The following is a 22,935-nucleotide window of genomic DNA, read 5'->3' as shown; positions in this document are numbered from 1 at the left end:
CACCTGCAGCACACAGACTCCCATCTCATCCCTCACTATGGATCCCCCCACCTGCAGCACACAGACTCCCATCTCATCCCTCACTATGGATCCCCCACCTGCAGCACACAGACTCCCATCTCATCCCTCACTATGGATCCCCCACCTGCAGCACGCAGACTCCCATCTCATCCCTCCCTATGGATCCCCCACCTGCAGCACACAGACTCCCATCTCATCCCTCATTATGGATCCCCCACCTGCAGCACACAGACTCCCATCTCACCCTCACTATGGATCTCCACCTGCAGCACACAGACTCCCATCTCATCCCTCACTATGGATCCCCCCCACCTGCAGCACACAGACTCCCATCTCATCCCTCACTATGGATCCCCCACCTGCAGCACACAGACTCCCATCTCATCCCTCACTATGGATCTCCCCACCTGCAGCACACAGACTCCCATCTCATCCCTCACTATGGATCCCCCACCTGCAGCACACAGACTCCCATCTCATCCCTCACTATGGATCCCCCACCTGCAGCACACAGACTCCCATCTCATCCCTCACTATGGATCCCCCACCTGCAGCACACAGACTCCCATCTCATCCCTCACTATGGATCCCCCACCTGCAGCACGCAGACTCCCATCTCATCCCTCCCTATGGATCCCCCACCTGCAGCACACAGACTCCCATCTCATCCCTCATTATGGATCCCCCACCTGCAGCACACAGACTCCCATCTCACCCTCACTATGGATCTCCACCTGCAGCACACAGACTCCCATCTCATCCCTCACTATGGATCCCCCCCACCTGCAGCACACAGACTCCCATCTCATCCCTCACTATGGATCCCCCACCTGCAGCACACAGACTCCCATCTCATCCCTCACTATGGATCTCCCCACCTGCAGCACACAGACTCCCATCTCATCCCTCACTATGGATCCCCCACCTGCAGCACACAGACTCCCATCTCATCCCTCACTATGGATCCCCCACCTGCAGCACACAGACTCCCATCTCATCCCTCACTATGGATCCCCCACCTGCAGCACACAGACTCCCATCTCATCCCTCACTATGGATCCCCCACCTGCAGCACACAGATTCCCATCTCATCCCTCACTATGGATCCCCCACCTGCAGCACACAGACTCCCATCTCACCCCTCACTATGGATCCCCGCCTGCAGCACACCGACTCCCATCTCATCCCTCACTATGGATCCCCCACCTGCAGCACACAGACTCCCATCTCATCCCTCACTATGGATCCCCCACCTGCAGCACACAGACTCCCATCTCATCCCTCACTATGGATCCCCACCTACAGCACACAGACTCCCATCTCATCCCTCACTATGGATCCCCACCTGCAGCACACAGACTCCCATCTCATCCCTCACTAAGGATCCCCCACCTGCAGCCCACAGACTCCCATCTCATCCCTCACTATGGATCCCCCCACCTGCAGCACACAGACTCCCATCTCATCCCTCACTATGGAACCCCCACCTGCAAAGTCTAAAGTCATAACATTCCCTGCAAGATCAACAATGTTCTGTAGTAGTATCACCCCCGCCCCCCATACTAACCAGAGTCATCCATCCATCCAGCACTGTTCCCCTTCTGTACGCTCTCCCCTCTCTCCGCATTCACAGGCACAGAGGTAGCAGCGAGAGCCATTGGCTCCCGTTGCTGTCAATCAAATCCTGGGAGAAGAGAGCGGAGGGGACACAGCTGAGCCACGCTGTGTATGTCAATAGACACACACAGCCCAGCTTAATAGCATGCCTGCACATCTGACCCCAAAGGAAGAGGCTTGGTATAGGGGCAGACAAGGAAAGGGAGGAGCCAAGAGAGCCAACGGGGGACACCAGAAAAGGAGGAGCCAAGAGAGCCAGCGGGGGACCCTAGAAGAGGAGGAGCCAAGAGAACCAGCAGGGGACCCCAGAAAAGGAGGTTTGTGGCCACTCTGTGCATGGCATATTTCTTATTTTAAGTAATCAGACTATGCATTGTAACTTTATAGGAGGATGAGGCGGTGGCATTTCCTCAGTCCCCCCTCCCTCAGTGATCAGACTGTACATTGTAACTTTGTAGAAGAAGGAGAAGGAGGCATTTCCCCAGTCCCCCCTCCCTCAGTGATCAGACTGTACATTGTAACCAAGGCACCAGGATTTATACGACTCATCTCATTGCAGGAAGTAGATGGAGTCCCTGGGATGATGCCTGTACAAAGATGGCGCTGTCCCTATGGAGAGAGATTGTCGGGGGGGCACAGGCGGGCACATTAACAGACAACATGTCCGGAGGCGGTTCAGTGGGGGATGTGAAGAGCCCCCCTCAGATCGCTCTTCATATCATCTAATCCATCAGAAGAAGAGAAGCTTCATTTTCTGGACGGATTAGGATGTCGGGGGGGGGGGGGGGGGTTGTTCTATGACCTCATTCCCAGCAATGGGATTATTATGGGATGGATTATCTCCCTCCACAGGAAGTGCTCCGCGTTCCGCACTTTTCATCTCTCTCTAATCTGCTCTGAAATTAGCAATTTCCATGAGGAAAATAATCCCTTTCTTCAGAAGGATTAGGGTGACGGGGTCACCGCCACCCCCCCCCCCCCCCCCAGGGGCTCCGCATTCCTCCTACAGCTTTATTTCCCCCCAGCAGAGTCCGGCTATATCCTCAGCACGCCACCTAGTGGTCACAACCTCCAATCCAAGCATATCAGACGATGTATTCCGGGGGCACACGGGGCCCTTTACTGACAGCTTCGGGGTTCAAAGCCGTTCACCCACCCGGCCTGCAACATTCATCCCTGTATGTTTGTTTTGGGTCACTGACTAATAAAGCTGGAGAGTCAGCATGACTGCCAGGCAACCAGCATTCTACAATCACAATTCTCTGTGTTTATCTATGAAGAGTAAATAAAATGTTCTCCATGTGAAACCAATCTACAATTTCACTCAAATTTACAGCTGGAAATCCTTTTTAAAGTTTGTGTCTCTGCCCCTCCCACAATTGGGAGATTTCTTGCAGTAGTTTGTGTCTCTGCCCCTCCCACAATGGGGAGATTTCTTGCAGTAGTTTGTGTCTCTGCCCCTCCCACAATGGGGAGATTTCCTGCAGTGGTTTGTGTCTCTGCCCCTCCCACAATTGGGAGATTTCTTGCAGTAGTTTGTGTCTCTGCCCCTCCCACAATGGGGAGATTTCCTGCAGTGGTTTGTGTCTCTGCCCCTCCCACAAAGAAGAGGTTTCCTGCAGTAGTTTGTGTCTCTGCCCCTCCCACAAAGAAGAGGTTTCCTGCAGTAGTTTGTGTCTCTGCCCCTCCCACAATGGGGAGATTTCCTGCAGTGGTTTGTGTCTCTGCCCCTCCCACAAAGAAGAGATTTACTGCAGTAGTTTGTGTCTCTGCCCCTCCCACAATGGGGAGATTTCCTGCAGTAGTTTGTGTCTCTGCCCCTCCCACAATGGGGAGATTTCCTGCAGTAGTTTGTGTCTCTGCCCCTCCCACAATGGGGAGATTTCCTGCAGTAGTTTGTCTCTGCCCCTCCCACAATGGGGACATTTCCTGCAGAAGACATCATTGCTGAGGAATCAGATTTGTAGAGTTGTGTGTGCAGTAAGAATGCTGTCAGAGCGCCCCCTATCTGTGGTGGGTGATCCAGCAATGACGCAGCACAGCGCTGACCCAGGATTCTATTATCCGTCCTTCCAGTACACTTCCTGCCCCCCACCTGGAATAGAAGACTGATCACTGGAACTACAAATCCCAGCCGGGTGAGATCCGCTGCTGTGCAGCATGTGGTGCCTGCGGGGTGGGACACCCTCAGTCTGAGCGGAGGGAATTATCACTAAGAAGGATATTGAAGTTTGTTGGCATTTCAGGACAGACCCGGAAAACCATTCCTGGCACACACAGAGGACAGCACAAGGAAATGAGAAAACTGTCCTGTGCTGCCACCTGCTGCCCATGTCTGGCATTGCACTATGGTGGGATGATCTGATCCTGGGCAGATACAGGCAAGGATAAGGACTATTAGCTGTGCGCTCCGGGGACCTGGCCGCCCGCTCCAGGGACAGGAAAGGCGCTCCGGTATGGCTTCTCAATGAGCACCGATATTATCAGCCTGCTGTGAGCACTCTTACCTCAATGTCTGGCAGCCTATCAGAACACAGCTAATTGAGAGACTGTGGCTTAGCCCTTTCTAGCATGCAACAGGAAGTGATGTCACTGGTAGGATCTCTGGGTTAGATAATTTGCACAATGCCAATAGATTTGGGGATTACACTAAGGCCCCCATTCACACTTGTGCAACTTCTCATGCAACTTTGGACATCAGAGTTGCACAACATGGCGTTCCCCATATTCTCCAATGATAACCATTCATGTATGCGCAACTTAAAGTGGCAGTACACTCCGGTTTTTACCTTTTACCTACAGAGAAGTCTATAATGCGGCCTATAATAAGGATTACCTGTAGGTAAAATGAATATCTCCTAGACCTGCACGGCTTAGGAGATATTCACCCTGCATGCAGACACTGACACCAGCAGCGCACACGCCTTGAAGGTCCGGCGTATCTTCAGAGCTCCTTGCTGGAAAGTGAACTCCCCCGCGCATGCGTGGGAGTGATGTCATCACGGCTCTGGCCACTCACAGCACCGGAGCCGCCGAACCCAGAAGAGGCGCCGAGGGAACATGGCAGCTGCCTCAGCGGTGTCCGGGTGACCGTGTCGGGACTTCGTTCTAAAGTAAGTATTTCATAATGTGCTAGTATGCGATGCACCCCACACATTATACCTTTGTCCTGCAGGGTTTGTTGTTTTTGTTTTGTGGAATAAAACAGCTTTAAAGTTGCAGCAACTTCAGAGTAGTTCCTGCACTACTTTGATCCGACTTTCATGCAACTCGAGGGCCATAAACTTCAATGGTAACCCTCAGAAGTTGCATGAAAGTCGTACCTGAATGTTATACAATGCAACACTTGTCTGTTACAACTGGTCAAAGCCAAAAGTCGTATCCAAGTGGCACCCATTCAAAGTCACATGAAAGTTGCACTCCAAGGTTGGCCCAAACTTGAGTCATCCAAGTGTGAAAGGGGCCGAATACTCCCCGTCTATCACCTCTTCTCTCTGTCGCTTAATGATGACAGACGGGGCCACAGCTGGAAACTCAGCATGTAGAAGAGGCCAGCAGGTGCAGCCAACAAAATGCAGAAGAGCCAGCCAGCAGAGCCACAGTGTGGCACAGGGTCAAGGGGGTGGAGCTACAGCGTGGCACAGGGTCACGGGGGTGGAGCCACAGCGTGGCACAGGGTCACGGGGGTGGAGCCACAGCGTGGCACAGGGTCACGGGGGTGGACCCCGACGTGACACGGGCAAAGGGGGTGGACCCCGACGTGACACGGGCAAAGGGGGTGGACCCCGACGTGACACGGGCAAAGGGGGTGGACCCCGACGTGACACGGGCAAAGGGGGTGGACCCCGGCGTGACACAGGCAAAGGGGGGTGGGGCCACTACCTGACATTGGGCGGAGCCACAGCATTACATGTGACAAGGGGGTGGAGCCACCGTAAGACAAAGGGGCAAGGGGTGTGGCACCCGTGTGATTGGGGCAAGGGGGTGGGGCCACTGCATGACACAGGGGTCAGGGGGTGGGGCCAGTTTGAAGCACAGAATGCCATTACTGGACCCTCCCAGAAGTGAGAGAAGATTCTGCTGTAGCGCTACAAGAGAGTGAAGATCCCAGTATTGGTCGGGGGAGAATTCTACTCTTCTGCATATTTTATAATCAGTGACAGGACGGCTTCTGTACTCCTTCACATTTCAGTCACTGTATTACACGTACAAACTGACCCATTCCTCATTGGCTGGATGTACACTGAATATACTGACCAATGGCGGCTGAGATCACATGAAAGCCACATGGGGACATTGGAAGGAAGTTCCTGGGGGGGCCAGAGTGCGGGGGGCCAGAGTGCGGGGGGGCCAGAGTGCGGGGGGGCCAGAGTGCGGGAGGGCCAGAGTGCGGGAGGGCCAGAGTGCGGGGGGCCAGAGTGCGGGGGGCCAGAGTGCGGGGGGCCAGAGTGCGGGGGGCCAGAGTGCGGGGGGCCAGAGTGCGGGGGGCAGAGTGCGATCTCTGAGCAGCACCAAGGAGAAAGAAGATAACCGGCCAACAAAGCATCCTCCATACACCCATTACACAACACCACCCCCGGATCCACAAATAACTGAGTAGAAGAAAATGCCAGCCGCCTGGTCTCTGGCTTCAACACTGGAATCTAGCATGCTGCAAGTGAAGTCTGAGGGGGGAGGAGGGGGGATTTACGGTTCAGGTTGGTGGTGGGGGTGTACTGGTGTGGGGGGGGGGGCTTGGCACACTTTGGGCCCCTTTAGTGGTATAAACCCCACCCCCTACCTGAGTATTGTTGCTGACCATGTCCATCCCTTTATGACTACAGTGTCCCCATCTTCTGATGGCTCCTCCCAGCAGGATAATGCACCATGTCACAGAGCTCCAATCATCTCACCACTGGTTTCTTCACCATGACAATGAGGTCACTGTCCTCCAATGGCCTCCACACTCACCACATCTCATCCAATAGAGACCCTTTGGGATGTGGTGGAACGGGAGATTGGCATCATGGATGTGCAGCCGACAAATCTGGGAACATTACCAACACCTTGTTGTATCTTTGCCATGAAGAATGAAGGCAAAAAGGGGGTCCGACCCACTACTAGCAAGGTGTACCTAATAAAGTGTCCGGTGAGTGGATATAAAACCAGTAGAAAGCCAATCACTCTCATCCAGCAGATGGCAGCAGAGAGTTGAAGACACACAGACAGAGCTCCATCCCCCCTTCCATAACCCGTAAGCACCCGGCAAAGATATGCTTATATCAGTAATATAATATGGGCGGCTTTCTTCATTTTCTCTATTTTTTGGTAAATAAGTTGCATTTGTTAAACTCATTTTGGGAACATAAAATATCTTCTCTATTGGATTCCATCGATAGATCTCTACTATCCCGTTATGTTGTGTTTTCCTTAAGTTTATGGCAATACATGTATGACAAGTTATTCTGTAGATTTTTTTTTTTTTGAAAACCTAATAAAAATTTATAATAAAAATAATAAAATTCTGGCTATAATAATAATATTATTAATGATAATTCCTGAATACAAACAATAATAATTCTGTATAATTCCTCTATATTATAAATCAAAATAAATCCGGTATAATATTTCTGTATAATAATAATCAGCACTTCACGGACGGAGAGATGATAGGAGGAGGAGGAGTCAGGTTGTAGAGAGCAGAGATGATGACACGGGGGGGGGGGGAGGGGGAAGAAGGAAGGAAGATCCTCGGTTGGCTGGGAGAGATTTGTTCAGGCCAAGCTGTTGGCAGGAGTCTCTCCTCCAGAGCTGACAATACACTCAGTGCAGCAGCTGCACACATCCTCTCTAATGAGGAGCAGAGCGGAGAGCCCCACCCCCCCCCCCCCCCCCCGGCATCTTGCACCCCTCACAGTGGACGAACATGCAGAGGGGGGGGGGGGGGGAAGATGATCATTCAGGATGCAGGGGGGGGAAAGCCATCAACCGGGACGCAGAGAGGGGGGGGAGAGCCATCATCCAGGATACAGAGAGGGGGTGAGCCATCATCCGGGATGCAGAGGGGGGGGGCAGCCATCATCTGGGATGCAGAGAGGGGGGGGCATCATCTGGGATGCAGAGAGGGGGTGAGCCATCATCCGGGATGCAGGGGGGGGGGGGCATCATCCGGGATGCAGGGGGGGGGGGGCATCATCCGGGATGCAGGGGGGGGGGGGCATCATCCGGGATGCAGGGGGGGGCATCATCTGGGATGCAGGGGGGGGCATCATCTGGGATGCAGAGGGGGGGGCAGCCATAATCTGGGATGCAGAGGGGGGGGCATCATCTGGGATGCAGAGGGGGGGGCATCATCTGGGATGCAGAGGGGGGGGCATCATCTGGGATGCAGAGGGGGGGGCATCATCTGGGATGCAGAGGGGGGGGGCAGCCATCATCTGGGATGCAGAGAGGGTGGGGGCCCATCATTCGGGATGCAGAGAGGGGGGGGGGTGAGACTTCATCCGGGACGCAGAGAGGGGGGGGAGGGGGAGAGACTTAACATCCAGCAAGGAACTTCCCCATACATTGTGTAAGGAAGGCCTCCGCAGCCCTCACCGGGACAATTCATGGTGCAGCCGTACCGGAGAGCGATAATCCGCCCACAAGAGCTGAGCACAGCGCAGAAAGCCCCCCCAACACTAAGCACACACCCCCCCCCCCCCTTCCTGGAGAAACCATACCTGCGTGTCTTCTATTGTACACATGGACCTCCCTCTATGGGCAGCCATGTCTACTCATTATATAAGGAAGCCCTGCTTATATTTTGCTTTCCTTGGTGCCCCCATCCCCCCCATCAACATGCTAATAAAATGTATTAATAAAACCTTTTCATCTCCATTACAACCCTTACATTTTTATCATCACCGGGGCTCTGTGCTTCTCTATGCAATGCAGGAAGATCATGGTGGATGGGAGGGGCCAGCAGGGGGCGGTACATAGCTTCATGAAAACATCCCAGCCCCCCGGTCTCAGTACTTCTCTCCAGAGCCCTCAGTTCTGATGCAAACAGTGGGATAGCACTTCTCCCCCTATGGCCATTAATATGGAATTCCATACTAATGCCATATGGGGGGGGGGCAGCTCCATAATAAAGGCCATGGGGCCAATCTGTACCACTATATGCATGAATATTGGGGGGGGGTGACTTTGGTGTGGGGGTACTGAGGTGACAGTTATGATAAAATTTGTAATTTCTCCCAAAAGGGACGAAATCTCCGACATCCAATCCTGTGTCCGCTGTGACGCTGCATGACCAGGCCTGACCATCACTGATCCGTCATAGGGGGCACACAGACAGTCCCCAATCACAACCCCCCCCCCAATCACAACCCCCCCAATCACAGCACCCCCCCCCCAATCACAGCACCCCCCCTCCAGATCACAGTCACCCAATTGGAGCACCCTCCAATAATACCACCCCAACCAATCGCAGTCACCCAATCCCAGCAACCCCGATAACAGCCCAGACTGTCCGCCTCCATCCCAGTACAGGAATAATAATCATAGCGCCATCCAGAGAGCGGCAGGAAGATGGGGGCGGGGTAATGACATCAGTTGATAGGAAGACTCACCAGGCCGGCGGTTAGAGAAGGAGCGGATTGGCCCAGAGATTGGTTCCTCATCCGGACCAGATTGGACGATTCTCCCGGGGGCTGCCATGTTAGCTGACCCACGCCGCTGTGCGCACTGCTAGAGAGGGGGAGGAGCTGTTTTCCTGGAAGAAAAAAAAAATAAAATTCCATCAAATCCCAGAGATGACAAAACCTCCGCAAACAGCGACACGAAACCCGCAACGAAGGGAAACCACGAGCCACACCGGGGACTGCATTCATGTATGTGAGTGAGAGTGAGGGGGGGGGGGGGGGGGAGGCCTTTAAAATTTTTATTTAAATTTTTTTTTTTTTTACTTTTCATTTATTGTGATCACAAGGGGTCTAAATAACCCCGCCCCACCCCCCCACACTCCATTTATTTTCTGTTTCAAATATTTCTGAAGTTTCCAAGATATAAAAGAAATACACAAAAAGCTACAAAAGTAAACTGTGAAGAGAACTCACACAGCAGTATAAAGGCAAGGAGCAACACAGGAGAAACGCAGGAGCAACCCAAGGGCAACGCAGGAGCAACCCAAGGGCAACGCAGGAGAAACGCAGGAGCAACCCAGGAGCAACACAGGAGCAACACAGGAGCAACGCAGGAGCAACCCAAGGGCAACGCAGGAGCAACACAGGAGCAACGCAGGAGCAACCCAAGGGCAACGCAGGAGCAACGCAGGAGCAACCTAAGGGCAACGCAGGAGAAACGCAGGAGCAACGCAGGAGCAACGCAGGAGCAACCCAAGGGCAACGCAGGAGCAACCCAAGGGCAACGCAGGAGAAACGCAGGAGAAACCCAGGAGAAACCCAGGAGCAACCCAGGAGAAACCCAGGAGAAACCCAGGAGCAACCCAAGGGCAACGCAGGAGAAACGCAGGAGAAACCCAGGAGAAACCCAGGAGAAACCCAGGAGAAACCCAGGAGAAACCCAGGAGAAACCCAGGAGAAACACAGGAGAAACACAGGAGCAACCCAAGGGCGACGCAGGAGAAACGCAGGAGAAAACCAGGAGAAACGCAGGAGAAACACAGGAGAAACACAGGAGAAACCCAAGGGCGACGCAGGAGAAACGCAGGAGAAAACCAGGAGAAACGCAGGAGAAACCCAGGAGAAACCCAGGAGCAACGCAGGAGCAACGCAGGAGCAACCCAAGGGCAACGCAGGAGAAACGCAGGAGAAACGCAGGAGAAACGCAGGAGAAACGCAGGAGCAACGCAGGAGCAACGCTCAATAGATGGAATAAAGGTCCAGGTAGGCATTGTGGCCGACTCGCCCCTCTGTCTTCTCTAATAAATGTGCATTAAGATTTGATTCACGGGAGCGACCATCCCCCTCTGTGACCGCTTTCCCTGAGGGCCCGCAACCCCCATACTCATCATTTACATAGCAGAATGAAGGCAACGCATTTCATGGAAATCATAAAAGAGAGCTGACACCAATGATGGGGCACTATTCCTCCCACTGACACCAATGATGGGGCACTATTGATCTTTTATTGAAAAGAATCAAGCAACATATTTTATACAAAAGTAAAAAACAGAACTATAGTACAATATTCCAACAGAAAAAAACAAAGGAATTCACATCCATGTGCAGAATATATACAATATATACATAATCCACTTCCAACATTCTTAGAAAACTATTTACATAAAGCAGCAGAGAGGGCCTAAGAGGCACAACCCATCACCTATGTATGCAGCCATTTATCAAAAACTAAGCATTAAGAAAAAATCTAGGGTGATAAGAGACAGAAAGCCACACCCGGGAAAGAGACTCCTGGCAGTCAGGGAGGCTTGAAACCCCTCCACGCCTTCAGCCAAGCCCTGTGACCCCACTTGTCTCTCTCAAGCGCCCGAATCTTCCCCACCTCATGCAGAATGTCACACACCACCACCTGAACAGGAAGGATTTTACGCCGAAGGGTGACCTGACACCGTGCGTTCCATGTGTAATAACGGACTACTAAACTAACTAAAAAAAGTGTATCCAAACAAAAGCCCCCACCAGTATTGAATGCTCCGTACACCCACTCAGCATAACCCAGCCTGGAGAGGAAAGGAACACCGAGGGCCCGCCCAACCTGTTTGTATACCTCTATGTTAAAAGGGCAACGAAGCAGAAAATGGTCCATAGTCTCCTCCTCACCTGCACATTCCTCCCGAGGACAACCACGATCCATCCCACTGCGGAATTTCAAATTGCCCCGAACATAGAGCCTCCCGTGGAAGCACAACCAGGCCAGATCCCTGAATTTAAGGGGGACTCTAGCCAAATTAATCAATCTTAACCCTTCCCTCAAAATTGGGCCTGGGCAATCCCTTAAGGCCAGTGGGTCATGAAAGACTTCACTCAAGACTCGGCTCATAAGGACTTTCCTCGGAGCGGATCTGAGATCTTCAGCCGACAGTCGCCACTGCCGCAGCAACTTCAGACACGGAGCGACATAGGCTGGGAGCTGACCACGATGACCCCTGAGATTCTTCACTTGGCCACCTTCTTCCCAAAGTCGCAGAAAAGGCCTAAACCAAGATCTAAACATGCCTGCCCATCCAGGAGGTTCCACTGCAAGCATACTACCAATGTTAAACTTGAGAAATAGCAGTGAAAAGAAAAGAACGGGGTTGACCATACCTAAGCCACCCTCCCTCCTGGATAGATAGGTGACATTCCTCTTGATGGGGTTCAGTCTGTTCCCCCACAGCATCTGGAAGAACACACTATAGATCCTAGCATAGAGAGACACTGGCAAGATGCAGACAGGGCTGACATACAAGAAGATCGGTATCAGGTAAGTCTTAATCAGATCAACCCTTTCCCTCAGAGATAACTTCCATCTCTTCCAGCTGACCACCTTAGTATTGGCAACTTCCAGCCTGCCTTCCCAGTTTTTGAGGCCATAATCGCCAGGTCCAAATTCAATGCCTAATATCTTAATTTTTCCCTGGGGCACTGGAAAGGTGTCCGGGAGATCAAACCCCTCACCTTCCTTTCCCATCCAAAAAACTTCACTCTTTTCCTGATTGATCTTGGAGCCTGATGCTTCAGAGTACCGTGATGTCAGAGAGACCACCTCCTCCGCTTCATCTGTCCCAGTGACAATCACTGACACATCATCCGCATAGGCAACAACCCTCAAAGGCGGCTCACCCGGGATTCCCACTGGTACCCCACACAACATGCTGCTCTCTAGCCTCCTGGTGAAGGGGTCGATTGCAAACACATAGAGCAGGGGACTCAGCGGACAACCCTGGCGCACCCCAGAACCAACCTCAAAGGACTGTCCAACCCAACCATTAACAAGAGGGAAGCTTTCTGCCCCCTTATACAAAACTTTTAACCAATCGACAAAACCACCCGGCAGACCGTACTTACTAAAGAGCAACCACAGGTACTCATGGTTGACACGATCGAAAGCCTTTGCCTGATCCAATGCCAGTAGATACTTTCCCCAGCCTGCAGCCCTGCACTGCTCCAAGGCCTCCCGGACAGCTAAAACCGCTGTGAAGGTGCTCCTACCCTGGATCGAACAGTGCTGATGGCGAGAAAGCAAAGACTCTGCTACTGCCGATAGGCGCCAGAAAAGTATCTTCGCCAGCACCTTTCTATCGACATTGAGAAGGCTGATGGGGCGCCAATTCTCAATCATCGAAGGATCTTTACCTTTTGAAAGAAGAATCACAGCTGAGTGTCTCATGGAAGGGGGAAGCACCCCCTCCGCAAGACAACTGTTAAAAACCTCTACCAAATGTGGGGCCAGAATAGACTTAAAGGCTTTGTAAAACTCAGCCGTCAGACCATCCGGTCCAGGTGACTTTTTGATGGCAAGCTGTTCAATTGCCCTCGTCACCTCTTCAACTGTGATCTCTTCTGTCAAATTCATCAAAGGGACATCTCCACCATTTAGACCTGGAGTAGAGTCCAAAAAGCTTTCCATCTTGTCTCGGTCAAGCTCCTTCCTCCCAAGAAGTTCAGCATAAAAAGACCTCACGACCTCCAGGATCCCTGACCTGGACTTTGTCAAGGAACCTGTACTATCCTTAAGGCCAACGACCATCTTAACGGCTACACCCCGTTTGCAGTTCTGGTAAGGGTCAGGCGAGTGGTATTTCCCATAGTCCCGCTCCAGAACCAAAGAGGTATGCCGGTCATATTGACACTTCCTGAGGAGGATTTTCACTTCAGAGATTGCCCCAGGATCTCCTCCTCTCGAGACAAGAATATCCAGCTTCCTCCGCAAACGTTGGTAGGTCATGTATCTATTAAACTGTTTTTTATTGGCTAGGCCCCTGAAGAATCCAGCAATCCTCTTTTTGGTCAGCTCCCACCACTCAGCCTTGCTGCTACAAAAGTCCAGGATGGTCACCTGTGCCTGAAAGAATTCCTCAAAGGATTGTCTAACATGTTCTTCCTCAAGGAGAGTCGAATTTAATCTCCAGATGCCTTTGCCCCTCTGAGGGAAGTCTGAAGCATTCAAGACCACAGATAGCATACAGTGATCAGAGAACTCCACTGCCTGCACCACTGGGGGTGAGAAAGCAGAGGCCTCCTTCAAAAAAAACCTATCTATCCTACTCTGACTATTACCTCGATGAAAGGTGAACCCTGTGTCATCCGGAAGGTGCTTAATGTGCACATCCACAAGACCAGCATCCCTAACCATACTATTTAAAAAAACGCTATCATATCCCAGCCGGTCTTTGAAGTCCTTCCTGTCCTTGGGCCTAGTCACAGTATTAAAGTCACCTCCAAAAACCACTTGCCGGGATGTAAAAAGAAATGGCTTGATCCTTGTAAAAAGGCATTTCCTGTCCCACTTTGTGTGCGGCCCATAAATATTAATTAGGCGCAGGTCCTGCCCTCCCACAAGAACGTCTAAGACCATACATCTCCCAATCTCCACCTCAATAACCCGCCGGACAGTTACCATGCCGGTTTTAAACAACACCGCCACCCCGCCGTAAGGCTCGGCCGCAAGAGACCAGTAAGATGGACCATACCTCCACTCTCTCTTGGCCATATGAATATCTGCCAAGGAGGTGAGCCTAGTCTCCTGCAAAAATAAAATTTCAGCATCTAATTGGCTGAACAAAAAGAAGGCCATAGAACGAGCTCTTACCGACTTAATACTGGCGACATTTATTGTCACCACTTTTAACGGAGGGGGAACCGCCATTTGGGTTATTGAGTGGATTGCTTCTTAGCTCCCCTCTGCTGCTCATCACCAGAAGCCTCTCTCTTTCTTGAAGCCTCCTCCAACTCCATTTCAATTTCTGAATTCTGCTCAGAAGAATCCCCAGATGAGGAGATATCCCAAGCAGAAGCCCTAGAACGGTTGGGGACAGACACTGGGGCATCCTGTCCCTGTTCCGTCCTCACCGTCTGTCTCTTCCGCCTCACAACCTTCCTTCTCTCCTCCAGGTACTGCAGGTCAGATTCAGAGATGCTTTCATCTCTTGTTTTCTTCTTCTTCTTTGAAGTATTCACAGAAGACTTCTTTACAGAGGAAGCCGCAGCAGCACCCTTTTTGGTACCCTCTACCACTCCTGGTGGGTGGGGGGCTTCTTTAAGGTCACACTTAGGAAGGGAAGATTTATCGGGAATAACTGACTTGGGGGGCACAGACTTGGAAGGTTCTGACACAAGAGGAGCAGGGACAGTAGGCTGGGGGGACACAGGGACAGACACAGAAGGAATACTTACAGATACAGGAGGGGTGGGCACAGGGACTGGGGAGGGATCCTGAACAAGACAAGGGGGGTCAGTCACCGCAGAGGAGGGTGGTACACCAGGGGCCTCATCCTCCATCCTGTCCAGCCTTAAGAGGTCATCTATCACCTCTCTATCCATATTATGCAAGGCTTCAGGACATCGGCTGTAGGGGTGGCCAAGGCGCAGGCACAGGTTGCACCTTATCGCCTGGGTGCAGTCCCTGGCCACATGACCCTGCCCCCGACACACTGAACAGATCAGAGCTGAACAAGAGGAGCTAAAATGCCCCTTTTCTCCACAGCGGTGACACAGTTTTGGCTGACCGGGATAAAAAATGGTCATCCTATCCCTCCCTATAAAGGCAGAGGAGGGCAGGTGACGGACAACATTCCCGTCCCTAGCCAACCTGACCGTTACCGACCAACCCCCGGTCCAGATGCCACGCTCATCATAAATTTTATCTGGCCTGGTCAAAACATCCCCATAATTTCTCAACCAGACCTCTAAGTCCCGAGCAGGAACACTCTCATTTGTGAGGATAATAGTGATTTTCTTTACTGTTGACCTTTGGGAAACTGCCACTGGCACCAGACCTTCCCATTCGGGTCTTGACCTGCACCAAGCCATATATCGTTCCCAGAACAGGTCAAGACCCTCTGGTCTGGTGAAACTAACCGTGTACTCCCGACTTCCAGCCACATGTATCAAAGGCATATAGGTCATTAGCCCCAAAACCCATATCCAAGATCAGGTCCACAACCATACGCCGTGCTACAGGGACTGCACCACCTTCCCATTTAAGGAGGACTACGTTCCGCCTTGGACCCCCAGCAGGAGCCATAGACCCAAGACCAGATCCAATGGTGCTCATAGTGGCAGCCTGCAAGGGAAAACCCCGATTGGAAGCGGAGCTCCTCCTTGATTGTATTCCTGGCTTGATGATATTGCCAGGAGCACAGCTTACCACCTGTGCAAATGTAGGCTTATTAGGGCCAGGACCCCACACTGATGTCACATTATCAGGTACATTTCTATTATTATTTTCAGCTTGGCCTAAATCAGCAGCATTATCAGTTAAACATACAATGGTGGGTCCCACCACACCTGCAATGTTATTAGGTGTAGTTACTGTTTCTAATGCAGTACCAAATGCTTCCTGCTGCTGCGCTGTAGAGTCCTGGTTAGTTATTACTGAGACAGTTTTGGGCTCAGCAGAAGCAGGGTTAATCGGCTCTTCTGGGTTTTGTAGTTCCTGAGCAGAAATGTCATTTTTTAAACGTAACATTTTCTCAGCAGGCAAAGCATTGCTGAGCACAGGGGTATCATCCTGGGTGTCACTGGGAAAAACCTCATTATTAGGCAAGGTGCTAAAAGGCACAAAAACAGTTTTGTCTATTACCTGAGACTTGATAGCTTTTATCTTATCAGGTACATGATCCGGCAAGTCCTCCACATCACCAAACACCAGCTTATCTCCCTGTACTGGAGACTCCATTACCTGGATTACCTTTAGCATGCCTCCTGAGCCCTGAGATGGCAATGGGCTGCTTACCTCACCTTGAGGGGGAAGGGGGTCAGAACATGGGGTCTCCTCCTCCACCTCCATCTTTGCAAACCTTCGGTCGTTGCTAAACTTCTCCCTGAAGGGACCATCCCTGCCTTCCATCATGGCCACGATGGTTTCCTGATGTTCCACACGGACCTTAGCTAATTGGACCTCTGAATCCATGGATCCGCGGTTCTTGCTGAACAAGCCTTCACGCTGCTTTCTCAGGCGCTTTAAATCCGCTCTAAGCTTGTAGAGCTTGTCTCTCTCCTTATTGAGGACTTTGATCCCGGCCACCACTCGCTCCCGAATGGATCCAGCATCTTCATCCTCACCAGGTGCAGAGAGATCACCAACCACGGCTTGTCCAGGAGCAGGGGTGCCATCCATCCGACCAGGGGATGGCTGAGAGCCTCCAGCAGGAGAGGCCCCGCTGGCCTGCATGGCCTCCCCAGGAAGGAGCCAGCAGGGCTGGGAGGGATTTCACCTCACTCCCCTCTCAAACAGATCACCTGGAGCAGCTCCAGACACACAGCCAGAGAACCTTGCAGCAGCCACACCCGAAGCTGAATGATGGGGCACTATTCCTCCCACTGACACCAATGATGGGGCACTATTCCTCCCACTGACACCAATGATGGGGCACTATTCCTCCCACTGACACCAATGATGGGACACTATTCCTCCACTGACACCAATGATGGGGCACTATTCCTCCACTGACACCAATGATGGGGCACTATTCCTCCACTGACACCAATGATGGGGAACTATTCCTCCCACTGACACCAATGATGGGGCACTATTCCTCCCACTGACACCAATGATGGGGCACTATTCCTCCCACTGACACCAATGATGGGGCACTATTCCTCCCACTGACACCAATGATGGGGCACTATTCCTCCCACTGACACCAATGATGGGGCACTATTCCTCCCACTGACACCAATGATGGGGCACTATTCCTCCCACTGACACCAATGATGGGACACTATTCCTCCACTGACACCAATGATGGGGCACTATTCCTCCACTGACACCAATGATGGGGCACTATTCCTCCACTGACACCAATGATGGGGCACTATTCCTTCCACTGACACCAATGATGGGGCACTATTCCTCTCACTGACACCAATGATGTGGCACTATTCCTCCCACTGACACCAGTGATGGGACACTATTCCTCCCACTGACACCAGTGATGGGACACTATTCCTACCACTGACACCAATGATGGGACACTATTCCTCCCACTGACACCAATGATGGGACACTATTCCTCCCACTGACACCGATGATGGGACACTATTCCTCCCACTGACACCAATGATGGGGCACTATTCCTCCCACTGACACCAATGATGGGACACTATTCCTCCCTCTGACACCAATGATGGGACACTATTCCTCCCTCTGACACCAATGATGGGACACTATTCCTCACACTGACACCAATGATGGGACACTATTCCTCACACTGACACCAGTGATGGGACAATATTCCTCACACTGACACCAGTGATGGGACACTATTCCTCACACTGACACCAATGATGGGACACTATTCCTCACACTGACACCAGTGATGGGACACTATTCCTCTCACTGACACCAGTGATGGGACACTATTCCTCTCACTGACACCAGTGATGGGACACTATTCCTCACACTGACACCAATGATGGGACACTATTCCTCACACTGACACCAATGATGGGGCTCAATTCCTCCCACTGACACCAGTGATGGGACACTATTCCTCTCACTGACACCAATGATGGGACACTATTCCTCCCACTGACACCAATGATGGGACACTATTCCTCACACTGACACCAATGATGGGACACTATTCCTCACACTGACACCAGTGATGGGACACTATTCCTCCCACTGACACCAATGATGGGACACTAGTCCTCCCACTGACACCAATGATGGGACACTATTCCTCCCACTGACACCAATGATGGGGCACTATTCCTCCCACTGACACCAATGATGGGGCACTATTCCTCCCACTGACCCCAATGATGGGACACTATTCCTCCCACTGACACCAGTGATGGGACACTATTCCTCCCACTGACACCAATGATGGGGCACTATTCCTCCCACTGACACCAATGATGGGACACTATTCCTCCCACTGACACCAATGATGGGACACTATTCCTCCCACTGACACCAATGTTGGGACACTAATCCTCCCCCAATACAAAAATTGGGCATTGTTTATTTCCACTGGCCAGAGTCTGCCCCCCCCCCCCCCAAAGTTTGATGGACAGTAAATGGGCCCTTGGTTTACAAAGTGTGGAGACCCCTGCATTAGAAAATCCGGCGCCATGTTTGCTCATCAGGGAAATCCACAATATAAATGGCGAGTAGACTGGGAGATAAACGCGTCAGTAAATGATTGACACCCGGATGGCAGCGCGCGGTTCCTCCATCAGATAAGGTTTATGGTTGCAGTGTCTGCCGGGTGACAACTTCCTCATTGAAAGCAGACAACACCCTGGGGCCAGATTAACCCCACCACACCCAGAATGGATGACAATACCCACCAGTGAGAACTGCTTCCACTAAGACGGGGGAGCAGCCCCCCAGGAGAGCTCCCGAGGCCACTCTCCAGTCTGTGCTCTGAGGAAGCATGGGGAGGATTTTCTTGCACGCAATTATATTAAAAGAAAAAAAAGCTTCACGGTATTTATTAGGAGGAATGTATTTTTATGCACTCCTTTAGTCAATCAGCCGTGATGTGAGCGTGTGCAGGAGAAGCTCCGCCCACATGGGGAGACATCGCTAAGCACATATGTGTCCGGACCGGTTCAGTCATCCGGTGTGAACATCTGGACAAGTCTAATGTCCTCCATAAAATACCAAATCACCCCTCAACAATGGACACGCCCCCTCCCACCCTGAACCCCTCCCCCAATAATTGGGACCAGACCCCCGCCCCAGTCATGGAGAACACAAACCCATCTGAACTTTGTTACTTAGAACTACATCAGGAAATCAGCGGAATATGAATGTCCAATGAATATTCCCCATTATATGCCAAATCTTCCCTCTCCACGCACCCCCAATGTAACGGCACACCGGGGAACCGGCACAACGGCACCCCAGGGAACCGTCACAACGGCACACCAGAGAATTCCCACAACAGCACACCGGAGAACCGGCACAACGACACACAAGAGAATTCCCACAACAGCACACCGGGGAATCGGCACAACGACACACCAGAGAATTCCCACAACAGCACACCGGAGAACCGGCACAACGACGCACCAGAGAATTCCCACAACAGCACACCGGGGAACCGGCACAACAACGCACCAGGGAACCGTCACAACGGCACACCAGAGAATTCCCACAACAGCACACCGGGGAACCGGCACAACAACGCACCAGAGAATTCCCACAACAGCACACCGGGGAACCGGCAAAACGACGCACCAGAGAATTCCCACAACAGCACACAGGGGAACCGGCACAACGACGCACCAGAGAATTCCCACAACAGCACACCGGAGAACCGGCACAACGACGCACCAGAGAATTCCCACAACAGCACACCGGGGAACCGGCACAACGACGCACCAGAGAATTCCCACAACAGCACACCGGGGAACCGGCACAAAGACGCACCAGAGAATTCCCACAACAGCACACCGGGGAACCGGCACAACGACACACCAGAGAATTCCCACAACAGCACACCGGGGAACCGGCACAACGACACACCAGAGAATTCCCACAACAGCACACCGGGGAACCAGCACAACGACACACCAGAAAATTCCCACAACAGCACACCGGGGAACCGACACAAAGACGCACCAGAGAATTCCCACAACAGCACACCGGGGAACCGGCACAACGACACACCAGAGAATTCCCACAACAGCACACCGGGGAACCGGCAAAACGACGCACCAAAGAATTCCCACAACAGAACACCGGAGAACCGACACAACGACACACCAGAGAATTCCCACAACAGCACACCGGGGAACCGGCACAACGACGCACCAGAGAATTCCCACAACAGAACACCGGAGAACCGGCACAACGACGCACCAGAGAATTCCCAAAACAGAATACCGGAGAACCGGCACAACGACACACCAGAAAATTCCCACAACAGCACACCGGGGAACCGGCACAACGACGCACCAGAGAATTCCCACAACAGCACACCGGGGAACCGGCACAACAGCGCACCAAAGAATTCCCACAACAGAACACCGAAGAACCGGCACAACGACACACCAGAGAATTCCCACAACAGCACACCGGGGAACCGGCACAACGACGCACCAGAGAATTCCCACAACAGAACACCGGAGAACCGGCACAACGACGCACCAGAGAATTCCCAAAACAGAACACCGGAGAACCGGCACAACGACACACCAGAAAATTCCCACAACAGCACACCGGGGAACCGGCACAACGACGCACCAGAGAATTCCCACAACAGCACACCGGAGAACCGGCACAACGACGCACCAGAGAATTCCCACAACAGCACACAGGGGAACCGGCACAACGACGCACCAGAGAATTCCCACAACAGCACACCGGGTAACCGGCACAACGACGCACAAGAGAATTCCTACAACAGCACACCGGAGAACCGGCACAACGACGCACCAGAGAATTTCCACAACAGCACACCAAAGAACCCGCACAACGACCCACCAGAGAATTCCCACAACAGCACACCGGAGAACCGTCACAACGGCACACCAGAGAATTCCCACAACAGTACACCGGGGAACCGGCACAACGACGCACCAGAGAATTCCCACAACAGCACACCGGGGAACCAGCACAACGACGCACCAGAGAATTCCCACAACAGCACACCGGGGAACCGGCACAACGACACACCAGAGAATTCCCACAACAGCACACCGGGGAACCGGCACAACAACGCACCAGAGAATTCCCACAACAGCACACCGGGGAACCGGCACAAAGACGCACCAGAGAATTCCCACAACAGCACACCGGGGAACCGGCACAACGACGCACCAGAGAATTCCCACAACAGCACACCGGAGAACCGGCACAACAACGCACCAGAGAATTCCCACAACAGCACACAGGGGAACCGGCACAACGACGCACCAGAGAATTCCCACAACAGCACACAGGGGAACCGGCACAACGACGCACCAGAGAATTCCCACAACAGCACACCGGAGAACCGGCACAACGACCCACCAGAGAATTCCCACAACAGCACACAGGGGAACCGGCACAACGACGCACCAGAGAATTCCCACAACAGCACACCGAAGAACCCGCACAACGACCCACCAGAGAATTCCCACAACAGCACAACGACCCACCAGAGAATTCCCACAACAGCACACCGGGGAACCGGCACAACGACGCACCAGAGAATTCCCACAACAGCACACCGGAGAACTGGCACAACGACGCACCAGAGAATTCCCACAACAGCACACCGAATAACCCGCACAACGACCCACCAGAGAATTCCCACAACAGCACAACGACCCACCAGAGAATTCCCACAACAGCACACCGGGGAACCGGCACAACGACACACCAGAGAATTCCCACAACAGCACACCGGGGAACCGGCACAACGACGCACCAGAGAATTCCCACAACAGCACAACGACCCACCAGAGAATTCCCACAACAGCACACCGGGGAACCGGCACAACGACGCACCAGAGAATTCCCACAACAGCACACCGGAGAACCGGCACAACGAGCCACCAGAGAATTCCCACAACAGCACACCGAAGAACCCGCACAACGACCCACCAGAGAATTCCCACAACAGCACAACGACCCACCAGAGAATTCCCACAACAGCACACCGGGGAACCGGCACAACGACGCACCAGAGAATTCCCACAACAGCACACCGGGGAACCGGCACAACGACGCACCAGAGAATTCCCACAACAGCACACCGGGGAACCGGCACAACGACGCACCAGAGAATTCCCACAACAGAACATCGGGGAACCGGCACAACGACGCACCAGAGAATTCCCACAACAGCACACCGGGGAACCGGCTCAACGACACACCAGAGAATTCCCACAACAGCACACCGGGGAACCGGCACAACGACGCACCAGAGAATTCCCACAACAGAACACCGGAGAACCGGCACAACGACGCACCAGAGAATTCCCACAACAGTACACCGGGGAACCGGCACAACGACGCACCAGAGAATTCCCACAACAGAACACCGGAGAACCGGCACAACGACGCACCAGAGAATTCCCACAACAGAACACCGGGGAACCGGCACAACGGCGCACCAGAGAATTCCCACAACAGCACACCGGGGAACCGGCTCAACGACGCACCAGAGAATTCCCACAACAGCACACCGGGGAACCGGCACAACTGGGA

The 22,935-nt window shown here is 52.6% G+C and overlaps 1 protein-coding gene across 1 annotated transcript in view; it reads right to left on the bottom strand.

Annotated features, from left to right (window-relative positions):
• Positions 1–22,935, bottom strand: part of LOC309561681 (microtubule-associated serine/threonine-protein kinase 2-like) — a gene marked incomplete at its 3' end in the record, with an annotated part of 123,737 nt that overhangs the window by 64,111 nt on the left and 36,691 nt on the right. The window contains exon 3 of the mRNA XM_082265669.1: positions 9,231–9,373. Within this exon, the coding sequence (XP_082121795.1) occupies positions 9,231–9,373 (143 nt within the window). The remainder of the gene's footprint in view (positions 1–9,230; positions 9,374–22,935) is intronic.

Source organism: Pelophylax lessonae (assembly GCF_965119305.1).
Source record: "Pelophylax lessonae genome assembly, chromosome: 8".
NCBI lineage: Eukaryota > Metazoa > Chordata > Amphibia > Anura > Ranidae > Pelophylax > Pelophylax lessonae.
This window is presented reverse-complemented; position numbering and strand designations above follow the sequence as displayed.